Source organism: Salvelinus alpinus, chromosome 3 (genome assembly GCF_045679555.1).
Source record: "Salvelinus alpinus chromosome 3, SLU_Salpinus.1, whole genome shotgun sequence".
Taxonomy (NCBI): domain Eukaryota; kingdom Metazoa; phylum Chordata; class Actinopteri; order Salmoniformes; family Salmonidae; genus Salvelinus; species Salvelinus alpinus.
The window spans coordinates 44,671,632-44,690,213 of NC_092088.1; the positions used below are offsets into that span (position 1 = coordinate 44,671,632).

The 18,582-nt window shown below is 44.6% G+C and overlaps 1 protein-coding gene across 18 annotated transcripts in view; it reads right to left on the reverse strand.

Moving 5' to 3' along the window:
• The window catches only part of LOC139570788 (LIM domain-binding protein 3-like), a 94,133-nt gene that overhangs the window by 58,210 nt on the left and 17,341 nt on the right, over positions 1–18,582 (reverse strand). For all 18 annotated transcript variants that reach the window (XM_071392956.1, XM_071392960.1, XM_071392959.1 and 15 more), the window contains one exon: positions 246–397. In XM_071392956.1, coding sequence (XP_071249057.1) covers positions 246–397 — 152 coding nt within the window. The remainder of the gene's footprint in view (positions 1–245; positions 398–18,582) is intronic.

Consider the following 18,582-nt stretch of genomic DNA (forward strand, 5'->3'; position numbering starts at 1 on the left):
GTTGGCCCTCACAGAAAGGAGGAGAGGGGCACAGAGAGACTCTTTATTCTGTGTGTTTCTCTCTGTGTGTGTTTCTCTCTCTGTGTGTGTGTGTGTGTGTGTGTGTGTGTGTGTGTGTGTGTGTGTGTGTGTGTGTGTGTGTGTGTGTGTGTGTGTGTGTGTGTGTGTGTGTGTGTGTGTGTGTGTGTGTGTACGTGTGTGTGCATGCGTGTGCATGTGAGTGTGTGCGTGTGCGTGGTACGTACTTCTGCATGGTGAGGGCCAGGTTAAAGCTGGCACACTTGATCTTGTTCTGGGCCTCCAGGTGGGTCATACCCTCAGTGCTGACCCCGTCGATGGCCACGATGATGTCACCCTGGACCAGGTTGCCCTGCTGTGCCTTGCTCCCAGGGGTGATCTGTGGATGGTCAGCAGACAGACACAATGGTCAACAATCATAATGTCCTTCAACAATGGACACTCAATGGTCAACATCAATCACAGGGTGCGTTCGTAAATTGCCCCCAGTGTGTCAAAGTGCGCTCAGAGCGTTGTCAGGTTGCCCGTTAGTAAATTAAGAGCATTTTGCTCTTGGAGCATTCAGAGCGCACACTGGACACTGACGAGGAGTAGGGTTGATCCGAGCGTTCTGACCTCACGACGGCAGTCAAGCACACAAGCTAACTGGCTAACGTTGGCTAGCTTGCTAGCTACTTCCAGACGCAAATGAGAACACAGAGTGAGAGAAAACCTCACTCTGAACATTTTACTCGCCATAGCAGAGCTGGTTAGGCTGGTTTCATGTTATCCAGAGGGTTAATGACTAACTGTGTTACTGACATCAATTTACACTGAACAAAAATATAAGCGCAATCTGCAACAATAAGCGCAATCTGCAACAATTTCAAAGATTGTACAGGTCATAAGAAAATCAGTTAAATTAAATTAATTCATTAGGACCTAATCTATGGGTTTCACATGATTGGGAATGCAGATATGCATCTGTTGGTCACAGATACCTTAAAAAAAAGGTATGGTCGTGGATCAGATAACCAGTCAGTATCTGATGTGACCACCACTTGACTCTTGCAGCACGACACATCACCTTCACATAGAGTTGATAAGGCTGTTGATTGTGGCCTGTGGAATGTTGTCCCACTCCTCTTCAATGGCTGTGCGAAGTTGCTGGATATTGGCGGGAACTGGAACATGCTGTCGTACACGTCGATCCAGAGCATTCCAAATATTCTTAATGGGTGACATGTCGGGTGAGTATACAGGCCATGGAAGAACTGATCCTTGCGACATGGGACTGTGCATTATCATCCTAAAACATGAGGTGATGGCGGCGGACGAATGGCACGACAATGTGTCTCAGGATGTCATCATGGTATCTCTGTGCATTCAAAAAAATGCATTGATAAAATGCAATTGTGTTTGTTGTCCGTAGCTTACGGACAAGCCCAGGAGTTTGTGCAGAAATTCTTCGGCTGTGCAAACCCACATTTTTTCAGCTGTCCGGGGGGCTGGTCTCAGACGATCCTGCAGGTGAAGAAGCCAGATGTGGAGGTCCTGGGCTAGCGTGGTTACACGTGGTCTGCGGCTATAATGGCCGGTTGGACGCACTGCCAAATTCTCTAAAACGACGTTGGAGGCGGCTTATGGTAGATAAATGAACATTAAATTCTCTGGCAACAGCTCTGGTGGACATTGCTGCAGTCAGCATGCCAATTGCACGCTCCCTCAAAACTTGAGACATCTGTGGCATTGTGATGTGTGTCAAAACTGCACATTTTAGAGTGTTTAATCAGCTTCTTGATATGCCACACCTGTCAGGTGGTTGGATTATCTTGGCAAAGGAAAAATGCTTTGGGAAAATCCTCTGCATTATCATTAACAGCAGACTCGTACATTTCCTCAGTGAAAACAATGTACTGAGCAAATGTCAAATTGTCTTTTTACCAAATTACCGTACAACAGACCATGTATTCACCCTGCACACCCTAATTGACAAACAAACAAACCAAAACAAAGGCAAAGTCTTCTCATGCTTTGTTGATTTCAAAAAAAGACTGACTCAATTTGGCATGAGGGTCTGCTATACAAATTGATGGAAAGTGGTGTTGTGGGTAAAACATACGGCATTATAAAACTCATGTACACAAACAACAAGTGTGCGGTTAAAATAGGCAAAAAACACACAAATTTCTTCCCACCGGGCCGTGGGGTGAGACAGGGATGCAGCTTAAGCCCCACCCTCTTCAACATATATATCAACGAATTGGCGCGGGCACTAGAAAAGTCTGCAGCACCCAGCCTCACCATACTAGAATCTGAAGTCAAATGTCTACTGTTTGCTGATGATCTGGTGCTTCTGTCACCAACCAAGGAGGGCCTACAGCAGCACCTATAAATTCTGCACAGATTCTGCCAGACCTGGGCCCTGACAGTAAATCTCAGTAAGACCAAAATAATGGTGTTCCAAAAAGGTCCAGTCGCCAGGACCACAAATACAAATTCCATCTAAACACCGTTGCCCTAGAGCACACAAAAAACTATACATATCTTGGCCTAAACATCAGCGCAACAGGTAACTTCCACAAAGCTGTGAACGATCTGAGAGACAAGGCAAGAAGGGCATTCTATGCCATCAAAAGGAACATAAAATTCAACATACCAATTAGGATCTGGCCAAAAATACTTGAATCAGTCATAGAACCCATTGCCCTTTATGGTTGTGAGGTCTGGGGTCCGTTCACCAACCAAGATTTCACAAAATGGGACAAACACCAAATTGAGACTGCATGCAGACCTCTGCAAAAATATCCTCTGTGTATAACGTAGAACACCAAATAATGCATGCAGAGCACAATTAGGCCGATACCCAGTTATTATCAAAATCCAGAAAAGAGCCGTTAAATTCTACAACCACCTAAAAGGAAGCGATTCCCAAACCTTCCATAACAAAGCCATCACCTACAGAGAGATGAACCTGGAGAAGAGTCCCCTAAGCAAGCTGGTCCTGGGGCTCTGTTCACAAACAGACCCCACAGAGCCCCAGGACAGCAACACAATTAGACCCAACCAAATCATGAGAAAACAAAAAGATAATTACTTGACACATTGGAAAGAATTAACAAAAAAACAGAGCAAACTAGAATGCTATTTGGCCCTAAACAGAGAGTACACAGTGGCAAAATATCTGACCACTGTGAGTGACCCAAACTTAAGGAAAGCTTTGACTATGTACAGACTCAGTGAGCATAGCCTTGCTATTGAGAAAGGCCGCCGTAGGCAGACATGGCTCTCAAGAGAAATGAGGTGGAAACTGAGCTGCACTTCCTAACCTCCTGCCCACTTTTGTATATTATCTACCTCACTTGCTTTGGCAATGTTAACACATTTCCCATGCCAATAAAGCCCCTTGAATTGAGAGACAGAGAGAGAGAGATGAGAGAGATTTCATAAAATAAAGAAAATCGAACTGACTACATTAAATCCCTGAGAGGATATTGAAAGTCGGAGTGGCTTATTCATTATTACTGTTAATAAAGGGATTCTGCTACCCAGAGTCAAATCAATCAATCAAATGTATTTATAAAGCCCTTTTTACATCAGCCGATGTCACAACGTGCTATACAGAAACCCAGCGTAAATCCCCAATCAGCAAGTAATGCAGATGTAGAAGCCCGGTGGCTAGGAAAATGAACTTGTGGATACCATTTTTCGGTATCGACATGCAGTATGAAGGAAGTTGAAAGTAGTTTCACGAGCCAATGCTAACTAGCATTAGCGCAATGACTAAGTCTACAGGTACAATAGCATACGCCACGTAATGACATCTCAACAATAGGGTCTGCGTGCACTTTAATCATAGTAGCCTAAATGGGGGATTTTCACAATCCGCGATAATTTGGATAGCCACGCTAGCTTCACCCATATGTGGGTGCTAGAAGAGAGGAAGAGGCGAAGCTATAGGATCTTAATTTGACCCTGCTTCTCACAGAAGGAAAATATTCCTGCAGCAACATGAAATGTGAATTATGTGGATTATAACTAATATACATTTTTTGGAGGGGTTGATCAAATGTTCCTTAGGGCAAATCAAGTCTGACATTTTAATGTGGAAATTACAAAGTTTAGAAGCCTTTTTACTTTTAATACACCACAACTTGCATTTCCTAGTGAGCAGGAAAATTCTCAGCAACAAAAGAGTGATCAAATTAAGATCCTACATCTGTATCTGCTATCTCATTGGCTATACTGGTCCCACCTGATCTCGCCTCCTACTGCCTTCCTTCCATCTTTAAGGACATGTATTTCCATTGTTAGAGCGATCACTCGACTATCTTGTCAATATAATGGAAAATCTGGTGCTAGTCACATACGTAGGATTTTAATTTGAGCCAGTTTGCTACAGGAAGAAAATAATCCTGCAGCAACAGGAAATGCTAATTATAATGTGGATTATAATTAATGGGGTCGATACATTTTTTGCTAAGGGAAAATCAAGTCTGTAATTTCCACTTTGAAATTTCAAACTTCAGAACCCTTTTTAAACCTCAAATACACTACACCCAACAGTCCCCTGCCCACTTCGCTTCTCCTCCACTGAAAATGAATGTCTTTCCGTAGTTTCATCGCCCACATCATCTTCAGTTAACACGCACCATAAGTGAAGAGAGTGAGTCGGCTGTAGATAGAGACACACTTCCTTCATTTAGGCCTAAGTGACAATTAGAATGAGATGAATGGGAACTGACTTCACAGAGAAATGCAAGACACTGAAGATTTCAAAAGCTAAGTCAACTTTAGCATTAAAGGGTTTAGCATCTGTGATTGCTACATGTACAACCATTTATGGACGGTTAAATGAATGATATACACTGAGTATACAAAACATTAAGAACACCTGCTCTTTCCATGACATAGACTGACCAGGTGAATCCAGGTGAAAGCGATGATCCCTTATTGATGTTACTTGTTAAATCCACCTTAAAATCAGTGTAGATGAAGGGGAGGAGACGGGTTAAAGAAGGATTTTTAAGCCTTTGAGACAATTGAGACATGGATTGTGTATGTGTGTCATTCAGAGGTTTAAAGGGCAAGACAAAATATTGTAAGTGCCTTTGAACGGGGTATGGCAGTACAGTAGGTGCCAGGCGCACCGGTTTGTGTCGAGAACTGCAACGCTGCTGGGTTTTTCACGCTCAACACTTTCCCGTGTGCATCAAGAGTGGTCCACCGCCCAAAGGACAGCCAGCCAACTTGGATACAACTGTGGGAAGCATTGGCGTCGACACGTGCCAGCATCCCTGTGGAACGCTTTCAACACAATGTAGAGTCTGTGCCCCAACAAACTGAGGCTGTTCTGAGGGCAAAAGGGGAGGGTGCGACTAAATATTAGGAAGATGCTCCTAATGTTTCATTTACTCAGTGTATAGCCATGGATTCTTAAAGAAATGACTTAGAAATGCCTCATGAGCTCAGTACAACTTCCGTACCCCATCAGAACCCAACACATAAGCTTGTTTTTTGTGATTGTTAAAAAGAAACGCTGTGTAGCGACAAAACATGGCTAAAAAATGTCATTTTTGATCGTCAGTCCTTGCATCCATAGCTCTGTCTAAGAATGACAGGTTACATTTCTCTAACCCCATCCCTCAGCTCTTTGTTGTTTTTCAAACTGCAGATGGCCCGTTCAGCTCAATCATGTCATTGACAAAGAACTGTTCCGACAGAGATGGAACACCAAGAACCAGTAAAAAAAAAAATGCTTTGGCTTTATTTTGAAGTTATTCTATAACAATCACCTTAAGAAGTCAAATTGAGTAATCGTGCATTGTTGCAAACCTGTGAGTGTGTTGTTGACATTTCTCTACTAAATCAGTTAAATTCAGATGGGCTTTTCAGCTGTGTGTTTTGGGAAATAACCAGGCCACCAGTGTCCGGTCTGGAGTGTGAAGTCACAAGCTCTGCTGGTCGGCTACTGCGTAGCAACCTAGCAGTGTGAAAAGATGGCCTCTAAAATGTGTTTATTATGATCAAGTTCGATCCCCGGTGAATGATTTCAAAGTTCGCTACAAATCGAGATATTTAATTAAATAGTGATCCATTTTCGACTACTACATTGTCATCACACAGGACCACGTGCTGACACAGACCAATCACGAGCCGGCAGTCTACGAGGAGGCTCCCGGTTGACCCTCTCAGGCAGGATGAAAAGGACTACATCGACCATGATCCTGTAACAGCCACTTTCACCATGATCCTTAGCGTTTTTTGAGGTTGTTATACCATTCAGCCCGATTCAGTAATATGGCGCGCTTCAAATTCAAATACTTCTGGGCGCCATAGGGACTTTTTTAACTATCTACTGGTTTTAATGTCAACAACACGACAACCCCCCCAGTCAAGCAGCCTCCGTGCCTCAATCTCTCTTGAAGTGAAAAAATGAACGGGTCCCTGTCTGTATCTCCCTGGTGAACTCCGTTATCATGAGGAGCATGCCAGACAGCCTGCCACTAGCTGCTGAGACCAGTGTTAAGAGCTAATTAATTTAAAACACACCAACAAGGAACTGGAACCAACCAGTTCTGGAAAAGAGATTAGGCAGCCCAGGGCACTGCAGCACCCAAGAAATGAACAACAAAACTTTGGCAAAAGTGACAGAAGTTTAGATATTGCAAGTTGCTTATCTTTTAAGGAAATAATCCCTCTTGATAAGAAAATGTTTAAGCTTACTTACTTTGTTGCTGTTTACAAACGTTTTCCTTTTGTTTAAACTTTCTCTAGCATATCCTTCTATACTTAAAAAGAGTGAAATATCATAACTTAATCCGCTGCTCAGCTTTGTGCACGAAAGAAATGCATTCAATGTCCCCTTGAAATGGAACAGCAACAAACTGTTTTATTGAAGAAGATTATCTGGATTTAAAATTGTCTACAGTGATGTTATCGGCCAAATCTGCTCCCTCATGTACAGTGGGGCAAAAAAGTATTTAGTCAGCCACCAATTGTGCAAGTTCTCCCACTTAAAAAGATGAGAGAGTCCTGTAATTTTCATCATAGGTACACTTCAACTATGACAGACAAAATGAGATTTTTTCCCCCAGAAAATCACATTGTAGGATTTTTAATGAATTTATTTGCAAATTATGGTGGAAAATAAGTATTTGGTCACCTACAAACAAGCAAGATTTCTGGCTCTCACAGACCTGTAACTTCTTCTTTAAGAGGCTCCTCTGTCCTCCACTCGTTACCTGTATTAATGGCACCTGTTTGAACTTGTTATCAGTATAAAAGACACCTGTCCACAACCTCAAACAGTCACACTCCAAACTCCACTATGGCCAAGACCAAAGAGCTGTCAAAGGACACCAGAAACAAAATTGTAGACCTGCACCAGGCTGGGAAGACTGAATCTGCAATAGGTAAGCAGCTTGGTTTGAAGAAATCAACTGTGGGAGCAATTATTAGGAAATGGAAGACATACAAGACCACTGATAATCTCCCTCGATCTGGGGCTCCACGCAAGATCTCACCCCGTGGGGTCAAAATGATCACAAGAACGGTGAGCAAAAATCCCAGAACCACACGGGGGGACCTAGTGAATGACCTGCAGAGAGCTGGGACCAAAGTAACAAAGCCTACCATCAGTAACACACTACGCCACCAGGGACTCAAATCCTGCAGTGCCAGACGTGTCCCCCTGCTTAAGCCAGTACATGTCCAGGCCCGTCTGAAGTTTGCTAGAGAGCATTTGGATGATCCAGAAGAAGATTGGGAGAATGTCATATGGTCAGATGAAACCAAAATAGAACTTTTTGGTAAAAACTCAACTCGTCGTGTTTGGAGGACAAAGAATGCTGAGTTGCATCCAAAGAACACCATACCTACTGTGAAGCATGGGGGTGGAAACATCATGCTTTGGGGCTGTTTTTCTGCAAAGGGACCAGGACGACTGATCCGTGTAAAGGAAATAATGAATGGGGCCATGTATCGTGAGATTTTGAGTGAAAACCTCCTTCCATCAGCAAGGGCATTGAAGATGAAACGTGGCTGGGTCTTTCAGCATGACAATGATCCCAAACACACCGCCCGGGCAACGAAGGAGTGGCTTCGTAAGAAGCATTTCAAGGTCCTGGAGTGGCCTAGCCAGTCTCCAGATCTCAACCCCATAGAAAATCTTTGGAGGGAGTTGAAAGTCCGTGTTGCCCAGCAACAGCCCCAAAACATCACTGCTCTATAGGAGATCTGCATGGAGGAATGGGCCAAAATACCAGCAACAGTGTGTGAAAACCTTGTGAAGACTTACAGAAAACGTTTGACCTCTGTCATTGCCAACAAAGGGTATATAACAAAGTATTGAGATAAACTTTTGTTATTGACCAAATACTTATTTTCCACCATAATTTGCAAATAAATTCATTAAAAATCCTACAATGTGATTTTCTGGATTTTCTTTCCTCATTTTGTCTGTCATAGTTGAAGTGTACCTATGATGAAAATTACAGGCCTCTCTCATCTTTTTAAGTGGGAGAACTTGCACAATTGGTGGCTGACTAAATACTTTTTTGTCCCACTGTATCTCACACCTCTTCCCCCTGTTCCCTCTCTCTCCCTCTCTCCCCCTCCCTGTTCGCTCCCTCTCTCCCCCTCCCTGTTCCCTCCCTCTCTCCCCCTCCCTCTTCCTCCCTGTTCCCTCCCCCTCCCCCCCTCATTCCCTCTCTCTCCCCCCTCCTCCTTCCTTGTTCCCTCTCTCCCCCTCCCTGTTCCCTCCCCCTCCCCGCCATTCCCTCTCTCCCCCCTCCTGTTCCCTCCCCCTCCCCCCATTTCCTCTCTCCCCCCTCCCCCCTTCCTTGTTCCCTCTCTCTCTCTCCCCCTTCCCTGTTCCCTCTCTCTCCCTCCCCCTCCCTCTCTCCCCCTCCCTGTTCGCTCCCTCTCTCCCCCTCCCTGTTCCCTCCCTCTCTCCCCCTCCCTGTTCCCTCCCTCCCTCTCTCCTCCTCCCTGTTCCCTCCCTCATTCCCCCTCTCTCTCCCCCCTCCCCCTTCCTTGTTCCCTCTCTCCCCCTCCCTGTTCCCTCCCCCTCCCGCCATTCCCTCTCTCCCCCCTTCCCCCTCCCTGTTCCCTCCCCCTCCCCGCCATTCCCCCTCTCCCCCTCCCTGTTCCCTCCCCCCTTCCTTGTTCCCTCTCTCTCTCTCCCCCTCCCTGTTCCCTCCCTCCCTCTCTCCCCCTCCTTGTTCCCTCCCCCTCCCCCCATTTCCTCTCCCCCCTCCCCCTTCCTTGTTCCCTCTCTCTCTCTCCCCCTTCCCTGTTCCCTCTCTCTCTCTCCCCCTCCCTCTCTCCCCCTCCCTGTTCCCTCCCTCTCTCCCCCTCCCTGTTCCCTCCCTCTCTCCTCCTCCCTGTTCCCTCCCCCTCCCCCCTCATTCCCTCTCTCTCTCTCTCCCCCCTCCCCCTTCCTTGTTCCCTCCCCCTCCCCCCATTTCCTCTCTCCCCCCTCCCCCTTCCTTGTTCCCTCTCTCTCTCGCCCCCTCCCTGTTCCCTCCCTCCCTCTCTCCTCCTCCCTGTTCCCTCCCTGTTCCCTCCCTGTTCCCTCCCCCTCCCCCCCTCATTCCCTCTCTCTCTCTCCCCCCTCCCCCTTCCTTGTTCCCTCTCTCCCCCTCCCTGTTCCCTCCCCGCCATTCCCTCTCTCCCCCCTCTCCCCCTCCCTGTTCCCTCCCCCTCCCCCCATTTCCTCTCTCCCCCCTCCCCCTTCCTTGTTCTCTCTCTCTCTCTCTCTCCCCCTTCCCTGTTCCCTCTCTCTCCCTCCCTCCCCCCCTCCATTGTGCCCTCTCTCTCCCCCTCCCCCCTTCCTTGTTCCCTCTCTCTCCCCCCTCCCTTCCCTGTTCCCTCTCTCCCTCTATCCATTCTAATCCACTGCTTCTCTGCCACTATGAAGATAAAAAGGAGGTTAGTGGTCTGTGTATGGCCCAGACAGCAGTGTTACATAATATCAACTCTTTCAAACAGTGGTATCTGGTGTCTGGCATCTTGCACCAGGTTGCCTATCAGCTTCCGATTTATGGCCCCACTTCTGTATTTAGCGGGGAGTCCTGAGTATCGCAAAGGAAACTGACCATTGAGACAGGGAATGAAACCGATGACAATCTTCTGTGTGCGAACGGAAGTAATAATGACATTCCTGGTGTACAGTATGTTCGACAACATTCTAAAGGCCCTTCAAAGGCTTTCAGTAGCCATTCATGTCACATTATTGCCTCGCAAAATCAAAATCCATTTTGTAAAACTGACTTGCTATTCTACTGCCAAACACCACTGTTGGATCAGAGTGCTTTATAATACAGTGTGTTTAGGGGCCAAGAGTTTTTCCTGGGCTATTCATAGTGTATGACTGGAGCTCCTAGACGTTGTGTCCATGTGACTTGTCACATTAATATCGAGGGGAAAATAATGATAACAGTCATCATTAATGACAGGATCCAGGATAATTGTCAGGGGCTTATTAATATCAGTTACCCGTTGCTATATAAAAGGCCGTGATTAAAAGAATAATTAGAAACAGAGACTAAAACGCCTCAGTGTTTCAGTGCAACTACAATAGTTTCCTTTCAAAGTGTTTTTCTGATCAAACCCCTCAAGATATTTTGTGATAAATCAAACAGTATTCAGTGACTGTGCGGATATTAGTCTGAGGGAATAACTCCCACAACTTTGGTGCATTGTGGCAGCAGGGTCACACAACACAACACAACACACACACACACACACACACACACACACACACACACACACACACACACACACACACACACACACACACACACACACACACACACACACACACACACACACACACACACACACACACACACGAGAGCGAGGGAGAGATGGGCAGGATCAAAGCAAACTGACACCCTCCCCGCCACTTATTTTGGTCCATTGTGACCCGGGCTGTCTGAGTCATTGGATGGGTGCAAGATCTCCCACTGGAGCCGGGGCCTGGCATGGTCCTATAGCTGGGCTCTCCGCCCACACTGTTAATGAGACTACTCAAGTTCTACCAGCACCACTCATGAACTTTCCGTGGGTACCCCTTGAGACTGAGGTTAGATTAGGTAAGCACTGGCCATTCATCAGGAAAACACGGGCTAAAATTTGTTCTCAATGACTTACATGGCGAGTTAAAATCAAGAAAGTCAGAAATAAACCAAATTGGAGTAAGGCAAAGAAACAAAATACTTTATATAAAACATAAATAAAATTGAAGTGTTGATATTTTGTGCTCGAGGGGTCGAGGGTGTGGCCTGTGTTGGCCAGCTCTTCTGTAAAAGACAGCTGCACTGAGTCTCTCTCTCTCCCTCCCCATGTTCTCTCTGGCTGGCGGGGCCTGGCATTGGTGATGGCCCTTCCTCCACAAATGCCAGCTCTAATTGGCAGACGGGGCTGTTGCAGAGTCTCTTGACATACAGTATAAGCAAAGGTTGCCATGACGATGATGTCACTGCCACCGCAGTTGGGGCCAGCTGCGTGGGTGATGACTCAGACCAGCCGCCTGGCTTCACAAGAAGGGCCCAGGGCCACCTTTGACCTCTCGCCTCAGACCTTAGCTGTAGATTAGGCTCTCTCCCTGGCTAGAGGTTCACCTGAGGTGGCCTGGTCTGGTAACATTCACAAGCCTCAGCTGTTCCAAACCTATTTCTGCCATGACCGCTTTCTAACCCATTATTCTCTATTTGTTAAAACAACTTTAGCTAGGGTGAAACGATGAGGCGATATAAGACGCCACATGAATTTTGACTGTGGACCCAAAGGGACTTAGTCAAGTCAACTCTATTACAATTGGCATAGAGCAGGGACGGGCAACTTTGATGAGGGTTGAGCCCCCCCCCCCCCCCTAATAATGTCACACAGGAAATGAGATAGCAACACAGTGATTACATTGCTACTGGAGTCAGTGGAGTAAAACATGCAACACCTGTTGCTCTGATTTTTTTTATTTACTTCAATGTTGACTACAATAGGACACTCTCTCCATCAATAATGAGTAGAATTCCCCCCGGTTGACTAAATAAGCCCAGTCTAGCTACAAAATCCAAGTTCATTGAAACGTTTGTTTTTCACTGGACCCACAAAGCAAATAGCAGGAAATGGAGAGGCACCAGGAAAAACAAAGGGCATTGAGGGTGAGGAGTGGATTACCAACTGGCTCACAAAACCTATATTAACCCTCCACCCTGACTCTGGTCTATTGATGTCTGGGTGAATGGCTGGCTGATATGCCAGCTCAAATCTCCTGTGCACTCACACCACACAAAGGGCCCGTTCTATGGGCCAGGCAAAAACCACAGGGAAAAGTGGGGCACAGAGAGAGAGAGAGAGAGAGAGAGAGAGCCTGTGATAAAGAAAAAGAGGGAGCGAGAGGAAGAGAGAGAAAGGGTGAAAGAAAAGAAAAAAGTCAGAGTTGAAGGGAGAGAAAGTCAGAATTAGAGGAGTGGCAGCAGTCAGAAATACAGTAGCTAACTAAAGAAAGAGTGATTGCCAGCCAAGAGTAATAGATACTGTATGCTGAAAGGAGGCCCAACACTTGTATCACAGCCTCACCGACCTGCTACGGACAAGATGGAATCTCTTCATCAGATCATGGTTTGATGAAGATTTTGTTCATCATGGGTTTGTCCACTGTCATGACACTTTCTACAGATGTAGGATCTTAATTTGATCACCCTGTTGCAGGAGAACTTTCCTGCAATGCAGTACATTGAAAACATAGTGTATTTTAGGTTAAAAAGGCTTCTGAAGTTTGTAATTTCCACTTTGAAATTTCAGACTTGACTTTCCCTTACGAAAAATGTATCAACCCCTACACAAATGTCCATTAATTATAATCCACATTTCCTGTTGCTGCAGGATTATTTTCCTTCTGTAGCAAACGGGCTCAAATTAAGATCCTACATCTGTGTACAGAACTTCTGATTTGATTCAGCCACATTTTCCCCAACACATTAATTAAAATACTTTTTACATTTCAAAATGATTTTTCACAAGATCATTCTGAAGTTTCAACAGTACACCCACTACTTATAAATACATTAACAACGAGTTTGAGAAGCTCGATTTAAAATGCACCTACTGTTTCCAGTAGAATTTATTTAGGTGTCTAACTACCATCATCCAGAAGGTCTCTTGCTAGAATGGTCTTCATTCAGGGGAAAATAGGGTCTACAACGAATTTACACAGAGGAAGTGTTTATGTGTAATTTCACGAGCCACATACTTGAAGAAACCCTATGGGTTAGAAACTTCAATTAATAGCCTGTGTTTATTTGCTTAAATCCTTGAACACAACAGGTGCTTATTAGAGACAGGCTTATATTTCCTTAAAGCAACTTTTGCTCATTTGAATAGTTCATTGTTTAATTCCAGCATTCACTTCAACATTTTAATACATTTCTTACTTTCCTTCATTTACACACTGTGTCACGTTTATTTTGTCTTAGTATGACTCTATATTTAATTTTTTTTGTTGAATAATTCCTTGACAGAATAATTATTCTCCTCTTTACTAACTGTGCATTTGTCAGTTCTAACTTTTGCCACTAGAGGGCAATCTCCCGATCTAGGGGTCTGTACTCCCACTGTTTTTGTGCTTGACTGTTAGCTAGCAGTTCTCAGCTGTTGGCAGCTTACTGGTGATAAAAACATATGATTTACATCATTTTGGGGATTAATTACTGAATGATTTAATGTAACAAATCAAACATGAAACCTCGTAAACAATTCACGGTAATTCATGGTAACTTCATAAACAATTCATTCAGACCCGGCATCTATTTGAAACAGCCGTTTATTTACTGAAATGTGTGCTGTTGCACACAAAAAGGGACAGGCGACTATTTCAGACTCAAGGTTTAAAATGGAAGTTTTACGGTAGTTTCTGCTAACAAGCGCAAAAAGAATCTGACACCCCATATTGAACGCAGCAGTCCGAGAGTCTGCCCTGGGAATGCCTGACTGCTCATTCAAAAGGTGAACAGTCCAGATCACCTCTCAGTGACATCAATAAAATACCATGAGAATAAGAACACAGTAGGCTACAGGAGACATTAACCCACTGCTGACACCAATGGGCAGCTAAATTAAGCTGAGTTACAGGGAACCCCAGGCTCTAAATCCCAACCCGGTCCCTGGACCCCTGCAGTGGGTCCATGGAAGTAGAGAGGGAGAAGTCGAGGGGGGGGGGGCACTGCTGGTATCTATAGCCCTCACAATTTCCCCCAGCGCCACTGACCTTCTGTGGCCTGCTAAAAACAGCCTTGCCTGTCAGCAGCGCCAGCCGTTGGCTCTCATACCACAGGCCTGGAGTGGGGGGGGGGGGGGGGGGGGGGAATGCCGAGGCCTGTAAGACCAGGGCTAACATAAGAGACACTTTATCAGACTGAGTCGGCAGCCTACTGACTGACTGTTCAGGACCTCAATCTTACAGTCTGCTACTGTAACTCAAAGGGATATGGAGGTTGGGGGGGTTAAGGGGCTGGCATCAGGCCGAGTGGACACCAAGATTTCCTACAGCATGGCATCATGTACTATGGTAGTGAGATAGACCCTTGCTGAGAGTTACATGTGGTTTTGAGTCAGGGGTGAAAGTAAGGCGGTATGGTCCGTACGGCAAAATAAATAGTGGGGGTAAGTCGTACCGGTAAAACGTGAGCCTATCACAATTCATACAAACATGCCCAAAAAACTATAGGCTATTACAGCATTATTTATCCTTACTGCAGGTCAACCGCATGACAAATTAGCAAATTGACTGGAAACCGAGCGGTATACGCTCCAAAATGTGTTGTGGTTTGAGGAGAACAGTTACATTTTGGGAAAGTGGAGATGAGTGGCCGAGACCGAGGTGCGCGTGGACAACAGTGGATGCAGCAATTCAGGCTACAAGTGTAGGCCCAATGACAATCGTAGAATGTTATTACAATACACGTAGGTGTTTTGGAACTCTCTTTCCATTCATCAAATTGCGGGTGCACTGTTGGTTTGGATGCTGAAATTATTTTGATAAGCCTTTGTTAAGTAATTGTTTGACAATCAGATGAAACACAATGACTGGTTGTGTTTCTGCCACATTAAAAAGGCATAGGGAGCATGTACATAAGGCTAGGGGAAGATGAGCTTTCCTTAAAGTAAATTGAATTAAAACTTCCAAAATGACCATAGGCCTAGCCTAATTAGCTGTCTATACAGAAATACATCAAATCCTTCTAAAAAGGCTACTACACCAGAAAGCATGATTAGGCCACAGAGGATTCACTAGCTTCTTAAATAAATACTAATTAAAATCGCATAGCCTACAGTCGGAGGGGCACGCAATTTGGGCAGTGCGCACTGCAAAATACCAAATAGATTATTGTTGAGTTGAGACTGTCAGTGAAAAAAAGAGACCCATCCATGTCTATCGCAATATTTAAAAATACAATTGAAGAGAAACTGTGTGCAAAGCAAATGGCTATTGCGGTGAAGCTCCAGAGTGGCGCAGCAGTCTAAGGCACTGTATCTCAGTGCTTGAGGCGTCACTACAGACCCCTTGGTTCGATTCTAGGCTGTATCACAACCGGCCGTGATTGGGAGTCCCATAGGACGGTGCACAATTGGCCCAACGTCACAATTGGCCTATCTTATTGGCACCAGTGGAGAACATCGGCCAAAATCCCCGGAATGATTGCATATTCACTTATCATTGGTTCAGTGCCACTTTTGGTTGTTTTTGGACAATAATCTCCTCCTCCAGGTTAGATGGACATCATATTGTATTTGTGTCTGCCAATTATATCGACCAGACAACATGGTTTTTATTGATCTGTTTGTCAGTGTCAGCAGTGTAGGTTACACTGTAATTTTTGTAGTATTTTTTTTTTTAAGTGTCCCGTACTGGTAAGAAATAAAATCTACTTTCACCTGTTTTGAGTTGCATCGGTTACATGTTGTTTAGAGTCGGAGGGTTTAATAGGAAGAGTGCATTTAACTGAGGAGGAAGATATGGCCCACAAAACTATACTTAAACCCCTTATCTCCGTATAGATTCGGTCAGGTGAATTCAGACCACACAGTACATTGAAAGAGTAAAGACAGCTACAGTTTATACCGTAAGTCTGTAGTGTATGACACTGATTTATGTCAAATCTACAAGGTCTAGGTTGACAACTCAGCTGTCCAAGGGTAAAACAGACAGGTAATATCCATCGCAATCCCATGAAAAACAAGCTGTACTTCACCTCCACACAAGGTTACATTTAGCCTACTTTATGATAATTAGATGTGTTTAGTGATGGATGGATGATGGATGGATGGATGGATGATGTACTGTATTTCCTGATCATCTTTAAATCATTTAAAATGAGTGAATCAGCTCTCGTCAAATCAATCTGGTCACAGACAGGGTAGGGTCACATACCCAACATGGAGGACCAGTGTATGAGAGCAATGACTCGAAAGTTCGGACTCAAGGCACCATTTGCCCTCGGTCTCGGGCTGACGCAGGAAGTTCTTTCAAACAGAAAGAACACAACCACCCATATCCACTCAAGGGGGTGTGTTCATCTGTCAATATCACAGCCAGACCAAAGGCTGAAAGGAATGACCACTTTACCACAACATACAGTATTCAAAGTCGGGGTCGCGGCTAGCGGGGTCGCGCGGGCATTGCAGTTGGTTCGCCAAGTTAAAACCCCTTTTTTTTTTAAATGGGGAGGAGGGGGGACAAAAAATATTAAGTACAGATTATTGTATGGGACAGTATACAAATGTTTTTGAGAAAGATAATTAGAAAAATAAAATGTTATTGAGTAAATGTATTTTAATGGTTTCTTTTCACTTTGATAAGAGATGAAAATGTGATGAATTGAACGTTATTTGTTGATGTAAAAATCGAAATGTACTGATTTTAAGGTTGTCATCATCATATTGGGTTGGGGTCGTGAAATATATATATTTTTTAAATGCATTCTGGTGGTGCCCGCTGTTTGAATACCACTGTACTAGAGCCAAGAAGTGTTGACTAAAACTGTCACCTGAGCATTCCTGTCTTGGACAACCAGCCCTTAATTGTAACAAATACTTAGGCTACTGTCCGGGCGAGGAGAGGACACACATTCTAATAACAGCATAACACTGCTGAGGGCACAGACTATCAACAGAATTTCCTAAAATGATTATTACAGATCAGATTAAATCCAGTAGTAAAACGTGATCTTCTGGGGCTATATTGGAGGGAAGTTGAAGAAGCTCGAATAAATGCCAAAAGAATGAGATCGCTTTCATGAATCCCAATAAACTTCCTGATAACATGAATTGTTTCGAGCCAAGGTGTCCTAACAGGCAAAACAGAATATAAAGTACCATATCACAACCAGCTGTTATGCATGTGGCACTCTATACAGTGCTATTAACCATACTGGACTCCAGAGGTTTGCTAGGGACACATATCGTATTCCGAGTTGGTGGATCTCCTTGCGGACATTTCCCTCAGACATCTTATAAAGGCCACATTCGTTTTTAATGGCAGTCCAGTCTTAACGGAAATGTCATAACGCGCCCTCATAAATATGGGGAATTTATAAACCAATAAATAGTGACTCACACATCCGTGTGTGAGACAGTAGCTGATTTTTCTGGTGAAAGAAGCCAAGTTACACATAAGCCAGGCCAAGACAATCTTTTGAATGTGGACAAATTAAGCGCCTCACTTGAAAATGGAGGAAAGCTTTTTTTTTGAAAGGCCACTCTTTCCAAAGAGGTTTATTTTTATCCCAACCTCACAGTGAGGTATTTATAAATAGGGTCTGCTGCTTGCCATTATAGCGGGGTTTCAGGTCCATGCCTTCCATACACCATCTTTCTGTTTTTATTTCCTTTAGATTTCACCTCCACATAACTCTCAATTTGATCAACCAGCCAGACAAGTTATCCAATGTAGCTAGCCACAATTTCAGAGGTACAAATGTATTCGTCATTGGAACCACTACAGTAGCCATGTAGTATTTGTGTACAGGGCTGAAGTTGTGCAGTCCAGGCCATCATGTGACTGACACAAGCAGCAGCTTGGTCATCAGCAACTTAACAACCCAAATCCCCAGCCCCTAACCTCCCTTTCGATCACGCAGTGCCCACACAGTATGTAGGCTAAACAACACCCGTTCTCTCTCGCTGTCACACTTGGCTCTATAAAAAAAAAAAAAAAAAAGGCAGCAGTCATGGACCACCCAAACCATCGGCATTGTCCACCGGTGGTAAAGAAAGTATTTTTAGAAGAGAGCAATAGAGCAGCAGCCCAAGGCAGGCAGAAGATCCTCCCCACCTGTCAGAGTGCTGAGTGACTGAGCCTTGTGCTCCTGGGCTGCAGACTGAAGGCCCCAGTTCACAGGCCTTCTCTATATAAGACTGCATACAGTAAAAGGGGATTCAATGACCAGTTGTAAAGGTTCACTGAAATAAAGCAAAGTGCAGCCTACACACTTCCTGTAGATCTGAAAGGACTGTATTACCAATCGTGATAGCTAAACCCTTTTTCCATTTGAAATGCTACAGTAGGTGGAATTTTTACTG